Source organism: Dreissena polymorpha, chromosome 1 (assembly GCF_020536995.1).
Source record: "Dreissena polymorpha isolate Duluth1 chromosome 1, UMN_Dpol_1.0, whole genome shotgun sequence".
Taxonomy (NCBI): Eukaryota; Metazoa; Mollusca; class Bivalvia; order Myida; family Dreissenidae; genus Dreissena; species Dreissena polymorpha.
The window spans coordinates 108,209,130-108,225,036 of NC_068355.1; the positions used below are offsets into that span (position 1 = coordinate 108,209,130).

The window sequence follows — 15,907 nt, forward strand, 5'->3', positions numbered from 1 at the left end:
GTTATATTTTGTGAAAATACGAGGATTGCTTATATAAAGTATAAAATACATCCTTCATTGTATGAGCACGGATGGCCGAGTGGTCTAAGTGGAAGACTTTTACTCAAGGACTCCAGGGGTCAGTGGTTAGGGCCCTGTTGAGGGTTACTTTTTTTCTTTTTTTAAATTTATTCTTAATTTTTTACTGGAGCTTTTTAGATGCAACGTTTACATTTATCAATATAAAGCATTTAATAACAAACTTTAAAACATGCCAAAATCTGTGAAAAGGCTCCTTTAATCAAGACTATAATTCTTAGTGATTTTTAAAAGAAACTTTTCAAATTATGACTGAGTATTTATGGTATATTTGAATATAATATGAATATTAAAAAAACATTATTTCATGACATAACTGTTTTTTAATTAGCAATCAACAACAAATTTCAATCTACTTTCATGTCTTATACCAACTTCACATAAGAAAAGTATAACTAGATGTGATAATACCTAGCAAGTATTTGTAACAACACCATTACTGAACATTGGACTTTCTTTACTTTAATTAAAATAGTATATAATTATACATTACTCAACATTGAAATTTTAAGAGTCGACTTTCATACATGTTGTATGCTGAGTAAACAATGTTTAGAATGAAAGAAACACGTAAAGGAACGAGTTCTAAGGGTCTAAGGTTATTGTTACTTGAATTCCTTCAGTTAATTCAATTTTTATATAGAAATTGCCCTGAGGTTGGGTGTGGGGGAATTTATAAAGATTCTTCAGAATTGATGACGTCTTACCCATTTTTGTTTCTTTTAAACCATCTCACATGGTGTTGTTGTCAGCTTGCATTTGTCGTTGTTGTTTGATGTTGCTTTTAATTCATGTTACTCTTTTTATTTCTTTGTTTCATTCTTTTCATGTTTCTGTTGTGTCCAATACTTTCAACCCCTTGAAAGTGACATTGAATATAATCAATCAGTCAATCAATTAAATGGATTTCTATGTGCATTAAAGTTGTTTTGTTTTGTCATTTTTATTTTTATTTGGTATTAAAGGTTGCTTTGTATGTTTTTTAAACAGCATGGTTCAAATATAAATGACCCATTTCTGACAATGGGTCACAACCACTTCAATATGTCTTCAGGATATTTTTCTGAGTTGTACCCCTTTCACAAATTTTTGTTTTAGGTATTAGGAAGGAATTTTTATGCTCCCCCAATTTTGGGGGAAGCATATTATAGTCGCCTCTTCGTCTGTCCGTGTGTGCGTCTGTCTGTCTGTCCGTCCGTGCACAATTTTTGTCTGGGCTATTTCTCAGCAACTAATGACCGGAATTCAATGAAACTTGATGGGAAGCTTCACTACCAAGAGGAGATGTGCATATTATCAGCGGGTTCTGGTCGGATGATTTTTCACAGAGTTATGGCCCTTTGAAATTTTCTATAAAAAAATTATTGTCCCCCCAACTACTGTGCCGTCACGACGTTTCCTTTTATCTGAATATATAGTTCAATATTGTGACAAAAAAAACCTTTGGGGAGCATCACCCATCTCCGACGGTTTCTTGTTTGTTATTAATTGTTGAATTTCTCAATAAGTCCCATACACAATCACTTGTAAAGCTTTCTTAAAATCAGTATTGTATAGCTATGTGTGATCACTGAATTTTTAATTGCTGTAGATATTTTTTTGTTACCGTAAATCCGTGAATATAATACGCACTTTTTTCCCTGCCGAATTTTTCTTCAAGTATGGTGTGCGTATTATATACAAGTTAAGAGCAGAACAAAATTTTTCCTGTGAAAATGTTCAACTTAATCGTTGTTATTCGCTGCTTGGAAGCCATTTTGAATTACACCATTACATCAAATGGGGGCACTAGGACTCGTCTGTCATTTGCCATTTGAGCCATTTGCGTAAATATTGAGAATTTGGCTAAAGAAAAATATAATTTGCGAAAATGCGAAAACCTAGTAAAATTTCGTTGAAAACATCCACCATTTTTATCTGGACTGGTTTTCTTTATTTTGGTCTCTTTGTTTCAATAAAAGTGTTCGCAATTCGAACAGTAAACGAAACCCAGTCTGTACCCGATTAGACATCGCTTGACCTTATTGTTATTGAAGTGCACATGGTAGCTGGCCAATCAACATTGAGCTCGCTTACACATGACATGATGTTGTCGAATGAAACGTGAGAACAGGTGGAGCTATCGGATAATATTGGGTCATTAATTCATGCACAGACTCTGTATACTTAGAATACACAGCTAAATTCGCCGTCTGCCTACAAAATAGCAGCCGGTCGCAAAGTCGTATAAAGAGATTAGCAAATGGAAAAAAACGTGACAATACCCCTAAATAAATATTTCTAAGCTGACCACTTTTTATCTTTCTAACAAATATTTACCGATCTGAATTAAAGAGTGATGTTTAAATAATTAGTTATATGGCGATAATAATACACCTTTCTGCCGATTGCCGAATTAAATTAAAAGGTGATCATTAATAAAATGTTTTTTACTCCCAAACTATCTTTAACGACAGCAGCTTATTTTAATTCAAGAGATACGAAAAAACACGAGCAGTTGAATTGTATTTAAAGTTTAATTAAAGTATTGAGTTTGTAACATTTCGGGAGAGTAATTCATCTAGTCTATGATAAAAACGGAAGTAACAACTCAGTCTACTTTTTTTTTTTTTATTATTATAATTATTATCGTCCTGATTATTGTCAAATGGAATTAAAGGGGCCTTTTCACAGATTTTGGCATGTTTTTAAGTTTGTCATTAAATGCTTTATATTCATAAATGTAAGCATTAGATACAAAAAGCTCCAGTAAAAAATCAAGAATAAAATTTAAAAAAATGAAAAAAGGTAACCCTCAACAGGGCTCGAACCACTGACCCCTGGAGTCCTGGAGTAAAAAGTCTACTACTTAGACCACTTGACCATTCTTCCGAACACAATGCCCGTTGGATTTTATACTTTATATAAGCAATCCTCGTATTTTCACACGATATAGCGACAACAACAGAACTCTCCAAATATTAATTTGTTTTGCGTTGCAACGCTGTATAATTTTCGGGTTTTTAAATCGTCAAAAGATGCATATAATGGCTATTTTAGAGCATGGTAAATGTTCAGTATTACTGTTTCCTCAAACATATCATAACTAAAACTAAAATTTGCGAATCTGAAACAACTTTTTTCAATTTTGTCAACTTACCCAAACGTGAAAAGGCCCCTTTAAATGTTATAAAAAACAGTGTCTCTGCTTCTTTCTTTTGCAATTATGACTGCTTGACCCGGTTGTCAGCAGGTGGCCTGTGTGTTATTGGTAACAATCAACAGTAATATAAACAATAGACAGAGATATTTATTATGCAACTGTCCTGACAACGGCAAAACAGATGGTTGATAACGCAAAATTGATTTTCTATTTTCACAACAAATATATTGACACATTTTTGTTTTAATTAGTGCGTATTTTACTCGGATTTTAAATTTTTACCGATACATTTGGACCAAACTAGGGAAAGCGTAATATGCACGAGGGCGTATTATATTGGCGGATTAACGGTAATTTAATATTCATTATAGAATATAAAACACAACACCTCACAAATATGTATGGCATGGTAACTAATTGTTAATTTATTTATGTGCACATTAACATAACATAATGCACATGTATTACTATAAGCTGCTATATTTCTTAAATTATGGTAAATATATTTGTATCTTTAATTTTATCTTTTTTTGTTTATTATTATTCACATCATTTTGTGTTAAAAGTTAAGTATATTTAATTCCTAACACACTTAGTAAAATATTTTAGAAAAATATTGATTATTTTATTTAGCTTATGTACTTCTGTGTAATTATTAAATGTGAAGGTAATTGGCACTCAATTAAAAACATTAGAAATGACATATCTGGTTTTTGAATAATGTCTAAAGCCATTCTTCATGTTCTCTTTGAGTTGTTCAGGTGTCAGTTATGTATGTACCTGTGTAAGCATTTAGTATGGGTAAACTGCTTTTTAGAACAAATAAGCTTTCGCTCAGTGAAAGTGTGAGTACTATTTTAGCAGACTGATATAATGATAACTAAAATCCTGGTTTTAAAACCCTCCTTGAAAATATTACATACTTTTGGCCTGTACACACAAAATTCAACAGTGTCCATTCTAGACTGTGTGATTGTGTGATTTGCGCTATTGTTTAGAAGATTGCACACATTTGAGTTTTTATTCAACTGCCTATTTTGGATAAATATCCTAAACAAAGTTCTAAAAATAACTTAAACGTAACTACTTTTTAAAAATCCAGGTATGGTGGATAATAAGAGTCACAATTCTTTTTCAAAGGCTTAACAATTTTGTTATTTACCTCTCAACCAAATTGCAAATTTTAAACCATCTCAAATTGAAATAGATTGCAGACGACATATACAATTGTAAAGATTAAAAGAAATTGGCAAAACGATTGATTTTATATTTCGATTCCTTCTACCCATTTTGAAAGCGTGGCCATCGCTGTGATCCGTAGAAAAACGTGCAAAACAAATCGGTTTAAACCACGTGCAGTGGTGAGAAAACCGGGTATGTGTATACACATACCTGAGAAAACACATCTTATTTTGACAGTTGGGTGGCAACTAGTAAAACAACTATTAACATTAATCAGCAAGAAATCGCAATAAATAACAGAAATGACCACGTAGAGATATCATCACTTACCCTTTTTCAAATATTTTCCAGCTGAAAATTGTCCCCACACGTCTTTTTTAGTTTATTTGTATTGTTTTTATAGAGCAGAAATGCATCTCACAGAATATCCATCCAACTTCCGTTGTTTTCACTTTCGTTATTAAAAACTGTTTAAAAGAATTATTTCTACTTTTAGATTGTTAAAGCGATGTATTATTATATATTATCGATAGAATAGTATACCGTGATGAATTGAACAGAGTTACGTATCAATCTTTCTATCAGTCTGTAAGCGTACTATTTTATGCGCAATAATATATGTCGTGTGATTCGACAACGATTGTAAACATTGGTGAAATGCTTCTTACATAGTTATTCTTTTGAGTGTTTATGTGGTCTGATCGTGCAGTTTGCAAACATCAACGGAAAGATTACAATCCAATGCATTTGTCATTGTCTACCGTTTGGAATGTCAATTAGGCGATGAGTGAGTTTTTAGCATGTTTCTTTCTATTTTATTAATTTAAAAATTGCTGCCCCCATGGGGATGAAATGACATGTGTTCGAGTTTTGATATTTCTAGATATGTAAACTTTTTTTACTATTTAAGCTTAACTTGCCCTCGTCAATGTCGATATTATTCACTAATTATATAATTTTTCCGCCGAAATACGTGGAATAAACATGATTCAGATTTTTGAAAATAATGTATATTTTAGATTTAAAATCGCTTTGTATTTTGATTGATTTTGTGGATGTTATGATACGTTGATGTACAAAATTGGTAGCAGTTTGAAGGAAAAACATCCTTTAAAGCATATATGTATACATTTTCAATGTGGCACTCTTCCTTTAGTCAAATTTGAGTTCAATGCTAGGGGTCCCACATTTTTCGAAAAATTGAAGCCTCTACATAAACCTTAACAAATTACCTTTGAATTCATTACACACAACTATAAACATTTTAATTGAATTCTCAAAAGAGCATAATTAATGTAATCAAAATAAAAAAGCCAGATTGTAATGTTAACGTTACGTTAACAAATTATAGCTTCAAATTACAGCTCTCATGTATTTCATGGTAATCCTTTGTCTTGAATAAAAGCACGCGAAAATCGCGAAAATCGTACTGCATGTATAACGTCACATTATCAGCATGCATCAGAAAGCCTGGGTGTCTTGATTGTTGTATCAAAACTGTGTAACACTGAGCCCTGAATATCAAGAAAGGCATGCAAATCAGCAAATGAAGTATTAAGTATTTAAAAGGATTCAGAAATATAATGTGGAAACATATTTTCATGTTTTTTTAATCAGTTCTGTGCATTTCTATGGAAAATGCAGTTTTATTTGTTTAAAATGTTTAAAAATGGTATTGGATAAATGCTGCCCTGTTTCTGAAAAATACCACCAATTTTTCAAAGTGAGTGGGGGGGGGGGGGAATTTTTCCCCTACTTTTGGATTTCTAGAATATACACTGGTTCAACTTTTGGAAATAGCATGTGTTTGAGCATGACATTTTTAAATTTGATATAGTCTGTTAAGCAGATAAAATGATTTAACGTTCTGCTCTGAATATTATTATTGTAAAATGGTAAAACTCAAGGTAATAATGCAGCTAATGATACTTGTGTCTACTATACACATAATACACGTCAGTTTTGCTTAAACACATATTCCACAAATAAAACCCAAGCCCTCTGATCTATTTCCATGAGCACTTTCCAATGTATTTCTACCCACTCCATGTAACTTTTTCATGTAAGATGAGTGATCCTGCAGAGAAATTTAGCAATAGCCATCCTGTGAAGAATTGCCATAATATCTTATCATCCAATAAACATAGTTATCATAATCATCATAATACCGTGAAAGCCTGGCCAAAAACATCTCATCAGTATATATTTGTTTAAAGTGGTCTGATCATCCCTTTAAAGGCTTTCATGTTAAGATGATTTCCTAAAAAATTAATTTGTTAATAATTGCAGTTAGGCAGTTTGTGCCATGTTCACAGACATAGCTGATCAATATCCTGCCATAGACATATTGTATGCATATAATAACATGTTCCCAGACATCGCTGATAAATATGCTGACCATAGACATATTGTATGCATATAACACCATGTGCACAGACATAGCTGATAAATATCCTGACTGTAAACATATTGTATGCATAACGCCATGCTCCCAGACATAGCTGATCAATATGCTGACCATAGACATATTGCATGCATATAACGCCATGCTCCCGGACATAGCTGATCAATATCCTGACCTAAGACATATTCTATGCATATAACACCATGTTCCCAGACATAGCTGATCAATATCCTGACCTTAGACGTAGTCTATGCATATAACACCATGTTCCCAGACATAGCTGATCAATATACTGACCTTAGACATAGTCTATGCATATAACACCATGTTCCCAGACATAGCTGATAAATATGCTGACAATAGACATATTCTATGCATATAACGCCATGTTCCCAGACATAGCTAATCAATATACTGACCTAAGACATAGTCTATGCATATAACACCATGTTCCCATACATAGCTGATCTATATGCTGACCTTAGACATATTCTATGCATATAACGCCATGTTCCCAGACATCGCTGATCAATATGCTGACCTTAGGCATAGTCTATGCATAAAACACCATGTTCCCAGACAAAGCTGATCAATATGCTGACCATAGACATATTCTATGCATATTACGTCATGTTCCCATACATAGCTGATCAATATCCTGACCATAGACATATTCTATGCATATAACACCATGTTTGCAGACATAACTGATCCATATTCTGACTTTAGACATATTCTATGCATATAATGCCATGTTCCCATACATAGCTGTTCAATATGCTGACCTTAGACCTATTCTATGCATAAAACGCCATGTTCCCAGATATAGCTGATCAATATGCTGACCATAGACATATTGTATGCATATAACGCCATGTTCCCAGACATAGCTGATCAATATGCTGACCTTAGACATATTGTATGCATATAACACCATGTTCCCAGACATAGCTGATCAATATCTTGACCATAGACATATTCTATGCATATAACGCCATGTTCCCAAACATAGCTGATCCATATCCTGACCTTAGACATAGTCTATGCATATAACACCATGTTCCCATGCATAACTGATCCATATTCTGACCTTAGACATAGTCTATGCATATAACACCATGTTCCCAGACAAAGCTGATCAATACGCTGACCATAAACATATTCTATGCATATAACCCCATGTTCCCAGACATAGCTGATCAATATCCTGACCATAGACATATTATATGAATATAACACCATGTTCCCAGACATAGCTGATCAATATCCTGACCATAGAATTATTCTATGCATATAACGACATGTTCCCAGACATAGCTGATCAATATGCTGAACATAGACATAGTCTATGCATATAACACCATGTTCCCAGACATAGATGATCAATATCCTGATCATAGACATATTCTATGCATATAACACCATGTTCCCAGACATAGCTGATAAATATGCTGACCTTAGACATATTCTATGCATATAACACCATGTTCCCAAACATAGCTGATCAATATGCTGACCTTAGACATATTCTATGCATATAACGCCATGTTCCCATACGTAGCTGATCAATATGCTGACCTTAGACATATTGTATGCATATAACACCATGTTCCCATACATAGTTGATCTATATGCTGACCATAGACATATTCTATGCATATAACGCCATGTTCCCATACATAGCTGATCAATATGCTTACCATAGACATATTGTATGCATATAACGCCATGTTCCCAGACATAGCTGATCAATAACATGACCATAGACATATTCTATGCATATAACGCCATGTTCCCAGACATACCTGATCAATATGCTGACCTTAGACATAGTCTATGCATATAACACCATGTTCCCAGACATAGCTGATCAATATGCTGACCATAGACATATTCTATACATATAACGCCATGTTCCCAGACATAGCTGATCAATATGCTGACCATAGACATAGTCTATGCATATAACACCATGTTCCCATACATAGCTGATCAATATCCTGACCATAGACATATTGTATGCATATAACACCATGTTCCCAGACATAGCTGATCAATATCCTGACCATAGACATATTCTATGCATATAACACCATGTTCCCAGACATAGCTCATAAAAAAGCAGACCTTAGACATATTGTATGCATATAATGCCATGTTCCAAGACATAGCTGATCAATATGCTGACCTAAGACATATTCTATGCATATAACGCCATGTTCGCATACATAGCTGATCAATATGCTGACCTTAGACATATTCTATGCATATAACACCATGTTCCCATACATAGCTGATCTATATGCTGACCTTAGACATATTCTATGCATATAACACCATGTTCTCAGACATAGCTGATCAATATGCTGACCAAAGACATATTGTATGCATATAACGCCATGTTCCCAGACATAGCTGATCAATATGCTGACCTTAGACATATTCTATGCATATAACACCGTGTTCCCATACAAAGCTGATCAGTATCCTGACCATAGACATATTGTATGCATATAACGCCATGTTCCCATACATAGCTGATCAATATGATGACCTTAGACATATTCTATGCTTATAACGCCATGTTCCCAGACATAGCTGTTCTATGCTGACCATAGACATATTCTATGCATATAACGCCATGTTTCCAGACATAACTGATCAATATGCTGACCTTAGACATATTGTATGCATATAACGCCATGTTCCCATACATAGCTGATCCATATCCTGACCATAGACATATTCTATGCAAATAACGCCATGTTCCCAGACGTAGCTGATCCATATTCTGACCTTAGACATATTCTATGCATATAACACCATGTTCCCAGACATAGCTGATCAATATGCTGACCTTAGACCTATTCTATGCATATAACGCCATGTTCCCAGACATAGCCGATCAATATGCTGACCTTAGACATATTGTATGCATATAACGCCATGTTCCCAGACATAGCTGATCAATATGCTGACCTTAGACATAACCTATGCATATAACACCATGTTCCCAGACATAGCTGATCAATATGCTGACCATAGACATATTCTATGCATATAACGCCATGTTCCCAGACATAGCTGATCAATATGCTGACCATAGACATATTCTATGCATATAACACCATGTTCCCATACATAGCTGATCAATATCCTGACCATAGACATATTGTATGCATATAACACCATGTTCCCAGACATAGCTGATAAATATGCTGACCTAAGACATATTGTATGCATATAACACCATGTTCCCAAACATAGCTGATAAATATGCTGCCCTGAGACATATTGTATGCATATAACACCATGTTCTCAGACATAGCTGATCAATATCCTGACCATTAAGACATATTGTATGCATATAACGCCATGTTCCCAGCCATAGCTGATAAATATGCTGACCTAAGACATATTGTATGCATATAACACCATGTTCTCAGACATAGCTGATCAATATCCTGACCATTAAGACATATTGTATGCATATAATGCCATGTTCCCAGACATAGCTGATCAATATGCTGACCATTAAGACATATTGTATGCATATATAACGCCATGTTCCCAGACATAGCTGATCAATATGCTGACCATTTAGACATATTGTATGCATATAACAACATGTTCCCAGACATAGCTGATCAATATGCTGACCATTTAGACATATTGTATGCATATAACACCATGTTCCCAGACATAGCTGATAAATACGCTGCCCTAAGACATATTGTATGCATATAACGCCATGTTCCCAGACATAGCTGATCAAAAACCTGACCATTAAGACATATATATGCATATAACACCATGTTCCCAGACATAGCTGATCAATATACTGACCATAGACATAATGTAACACCATGTTACCAGACATACTGTGTGTATAACCATCAGTTTTGACAGAGGGAATAAAAATATTACCCTTGGACTTGCTCTATACACTGCAACGCCGATATATCACGGACCGTTATATCGCACTGTCCAATATATCGCGCTTTGGCTATGGCTCCCAAAAATCCGACGAGCATGTTTTACATGTTTTAATCTGAGAATTCGCTAACTTAAGCAAATAACCGGTTCAAGCTAGTATTAACACCCTATATGTCGTGGCTTACTAAGGCACGCAGTGAAGCGTGAAAAACAGTCGATAAGTGACAGTGTTGTGTACACACGGCTGGGGTTGTTTTTAACACTTAACAAATAAACAATTAGTGTCATTTCAAAGGTAATAATGGCAGTTTACTGGTATATAAATCGTTAAATTTCGGTACTGGTCATGAATTTCTTTGTTCTGATAAAAAGCGCGCGAAAATTGGCGTGGGTGTATTTATTTCTAAATTAAAGTTTCGTAGCGGGTACAACATTGAGATAATTTTATTTCCATTAAAAGTTTAGTTGTAAATTTCAACTAAAGTACCGCGGTATCTCGTGAATTATGTGGCATTGACATTTCCTCTTAATAAAATAATTCAAACACGCTGTATCATTACCGTTACGCTGTTTCAGTTCCTTCATTAGGACTATTTATAAGCGTAAATTCGAATATATGCACATTTATATTTTATACATTTTTTTTACGGCAAGAATTCTTGTTTTGAACTGTTTCGCGAGCGATCGTACATGAAAATGAAAAATATAATTTACATTTTGGTTTTTATGATAAATAAAGATACATTATGTAGTTATGAAAAATGTTTATTGTAGAATTGGTTTGCAATTATCACTATACAAATATGTAGTAGCGCCATATATAAAATGAAAACATTGGGGAAATTTGACAAATTAACCGCAATACAATTTAGCTAGACATTTCTCTAATTATATCGCGCGCCGGATATATCGCGCTCGCGATCTTTGGACCCCAACAACCGCGATATATCGGCGTTGCAGTGTATTGCATTATTCTGAATTGATATTAATCACCAGGTACTATGCTGTAAAAGGGCACCAAAAACTATGCTCTTGCATATCATTATTCATTTAATGTAAAAATGTTACGTAAATATCATCTTTCACCACTTTCTCATTCTCATAATCATAGAAGTTTTTTTTGTTGAGATTTATATTATATGATTGTTATACTTTGATTGCATGACAAATTCATACTGTATAAAATATGACAGATTTGTGTCATGGTTAAGTTCTATTTTCACAGAGCATTAATAGAATTAATAGAGAAAGTATTTAAAATGTGTGATGATACAATGAAAATAAATTGTGTTACATTGTATTTGCCATCTGTATAATGGATCTTTATCATTTCTTGAAATGCCTGTGTAATTCAGTAAATTTTTTTATTCTGGAAACTTTACTTTGCTTTCAACATGTTTTGTTTTTTCATATTTTGTTGTTGTTATTGCAGTCTGCAAAAGTAACTTTTTTGTTTTCATAGGCAATGTGGTTACAAAACTTTCAACATGTCATAGCCAGAGAAAAAATGTCATAGCCACAAAGATTTACATTTTTATAGTGACATATTCATTTAAGGTAGCGCACCCGTAATGGGCACCTTTCCAAATATAATCTAATGTATTATTTTCTAAATCAGCATCATTTCACTGAACTGCATGCACATTTTTAGGTAGGCTTTCCATGCTTTAAAAAAAAATATACTGATTTTTTTTTAAACCACCCCCAAGCTCGGCTTTTGTCCAGTTAAGCACCCCTGGGGTATATGAAAGTTCCATAATTCATCCAGATTTCCAAATATGGGCATGCAGTAATTCATCCATTCAGGTTTTTTTTTTAGAGAAAATGGAAGACGCTGGACGCTGGGTGAAAGGGGAAAAAAGAGTGCGAAAGAGACATATTAGGGGAAAAAATAAAAACTGTTCATTACAATGTCTATAACTCATCAAAAGAGGCTTGTCTTTGTCCTTTTTGTTCTTAAACACATTTAACACGTATAAAGTCAAAGTCCTTAATTAAGTTGCAGGTGTAGATCTAATTATGGGAAATGTTTTCAACTATATTTCTGTACTGGGGCCGGGGGACGATGTCAATTTTGTGATTTCAATTTCATGATGAATGGGTTGACGATCTTGATCTGCTACAGTATTGGAAGGGAAAGGAGCGGCAGCTGCCGATTGTCTACTTTCACTTTCACAATGTTCGATGTTGATTACCTCAGAATACTGCTGGGTTATAACAGTTTTCGATGATTCTTTCTTAAAAAATGCCTCGATGCGTTCAGTATCTTCCGAGTCTGAATGTTTTATTTTGTTTGTGTAAGAACGCCAATATTGAGACATTTTTTTCTGTTTTCACGTTAATATCTTGGCTTGCACATAGCCCGGATGAAAATTCGACTGGTTTCCGGTAATTTATTGACGAAACACCCTTCTCGCGCAAGACCGGTATCCAGTAAAATAGTCACATGATTATTACGATTAGTTGCCCAGTTTACATGACGTAATTTAAGAGCTATATTTAGAATAACTGGGATTCCCAGATTTTTTGTGTTCGTCTGGAGAGAGAGAAAAAGATCGTTGTACATGGTGCAAATTGGATAATTTTCGAATGCCCAAAGGAAAAATAAACATTTCTTTGAGAGAAAATATTATATTTTGGTGAAAAATGATATTTTTGGTGGGGAAATTGTATTTTGAGGGGAAAAATTCTGGTAGGGGAATATCGGCGTCACTTTCTTAGTAAAAAAAACCCCTGCCTTTATACTATATTCATTTAACTTTTTGTATCACCAAAACTATCTTTTTTTTACCTTTTCTTTCTCATTCATGTTTTCAGACTACGAAATTGTGGTTGTCACTGGTGATAAAGTTACGGCTGGGACAGACTCAAATGTGTTTATAACCATCTACGGAAAGACTGGTGCCACAAAGAAAACCGCGCTGAAAAACACGAACAAGAAGAAACTCTTCCAGCAAGGCGACACAGACATTTTTAAATTTCACGACACATGCGTTGGACCAATGACAAAGATTAAAATAGAGCATGACAACACCGGTGTTTGCCCTGGCTGGTACTTGGAAAGGGTAAGAACACTGTAATAAGTGATTTCTGAATCAGACATCAAACTTAATGCATACTATTTTATATTATTGCTTTTCTCACACAAAACTGTTTATTACATATTTTTAATTGTTTTTTTGTGTGTAATATTTTGTTAATTTATTTAGTAAAAGCACTTTAAAATGCCATTTCTATTTTGGGGATTTTTTTTTAAATTTTAATACAGAATTGACTTTTGTTATTAAATCCATTTAATTACTTTGACTGTATATGCCGGTATCTATTTTATTTACAATTTGTAAAAATTAATTAATGCAATAGGCAAAACTGCATTCAAAAAATTGTGCGATGTAATTCTTTTATAGTGTTAACTGCATAATAAACCCTTAAAGTTATAAAACATATTATATACGATGACAGTAACAATATATAAAACCATTTATGTAATAAAAGGCTAAACAGTAATTAAATGACATTAATAAATCAAAACAGTACAAAAGGGCATATTTTGCAGGACAGTAAAGTAAGATCCTCTGAAACCACTTCACTTTTAGTATTCATGCAAATACAATTGTGTTATTTGGCTTACAGCGGCTGAGCCTGTTCTTTTCATAGCTCACTGCCAAGCCTGCACTTACAGCCTGTTCTTTTCATAGCTCACTGCCAAGCATGCACTTACAGCCTGTTCATTTCATAGCTCACTGCCAAGCCTGCACTTACAGCCTGTTCTTTTCAAAGCTCACTGCCAAGCCTGCAGTGAAATTTACTGTGAAACCAATCATATTTTACAGCAACAATTTTTATTAGTCTTCTCAACCACAAAAGCAAGTAATTAACAAACATTAACGTCCAACGTCTTATATCAATACGTTTTGAAAAATACACCAATTTAAGATGCAACAAATATGACAAATCCAAAAAATTTCATGTCAACGAAATAAAATGACCCCCCTAGTTGTTTGTTATAAATTTCCACTTCAATATGGATGTTAAATCACCAATTGCATTCCTCCAAATCTATTTGCAACGTTGTTTCTTAACATATTAAAGTTAATTTAGTGAAAATGATTGAGTGTTACAAATATTATAGAATAACTTGACCTAGAATTACACACACACACAATTTAGAGTTAATCACGTTAAGGGAACAAACTACATTTTTATGCCTAATGCATTTAAACAAATTAAATGTATTTGTGATCAATTGTTATCTATTTAATGTGTAAAATAATTTTATAAATAAAAAATTGCAATTCAGCAGGTCATAATTTACTTTAAAATGTTATTTTACATTTGCATCTTAATTGTTGTTGGTTTGTGTGTTCGTGTTTTTGTTACCGTTATTTTTTAAACTTGATCTGCACTTGAATCGTTTGGAAGAATTTTACAAGAATATTAATTGGTAGGTCTTTTATGAAAAATTGTTGAAATGTTTGTGGTTTGTTGATTTCTTTTTTTTCTGCCAGCTACACTTCCTGAAAAGTTGGGCAGGATTTGACTTAACTTCACAGGAATGTTTTCTTGGTGGTCCACTATAAAAATTGTTCAGATGGTTCTGGTTTGTTAAATAATCAGGTTAGGGGCATAAAAAGGGTTTTACATGTTTAAATGAAAACAACTTTTTTTCTGTGATGGAATGGAACAAGGTTAAATCTCTTTTATTGTGTGCTTTACAAAGTTTGTTCAAGTTAGTCAAATAGGGTCAAAATTGCCCCTTTTGTAAAGATTACTTGTTTTCCTTATATGTGTATAGTCTGATGAGACCACACACCTGATGTTGCCAATTTTACATAAACTCATACTATTAGTTTATTTCCCTATTAGATTAAACCCTTAAAATCTGGAATCTTTTTATCTGAATCTGCAAAGCCCTCATCATTTATAACAGTTACTGGTATGCAGTATCATCTAGAGGGCCTCTACAAAGTTTGCTAAAATTATGCCCTTTGGCTAAACAATGGCCTTAGTCGGGGATCATTGTTTCTGTTTTAATTATATTGAGAAACCTTTGAGAAATCTGTTTGAAACCCCATATCCTTTTGCTTTCATATTTAACCCATTTATGCCTAGCGTCTAGAAAAAAGGCCTTGGCAAACAGCGTAGACCCAGATGAGACATCCCTA

At 33.8% G+C, this 15,907-nt stretch overlaps 1 protein-coding gene across 2 annotated transcripts in view; it reads left to right on the forward strand.

Annotated features, from left to right (window-relative positions):
- Window positions 1-15,907, forward strand: part of LOC127843594 (lipoxygenase homology domain-containing protein 1-like) — a 220,772-nt gene that overhangs the window by 11,207 nt on the left and 193,658 nt on the right. For both annotated transcript variants that reach the window (XM_052373278.1, XM_052373283.1), the window contains exon 8: window positions 13,560-13,807. In XM_052373278.1, the coding sequence (XP_052229238.1) occupies window positions 13,560-13,807 (248 nt within the window). The remainder of the gene's footprint in view (window positions 1-13,559; window positions 13,808-15,907) is intronic.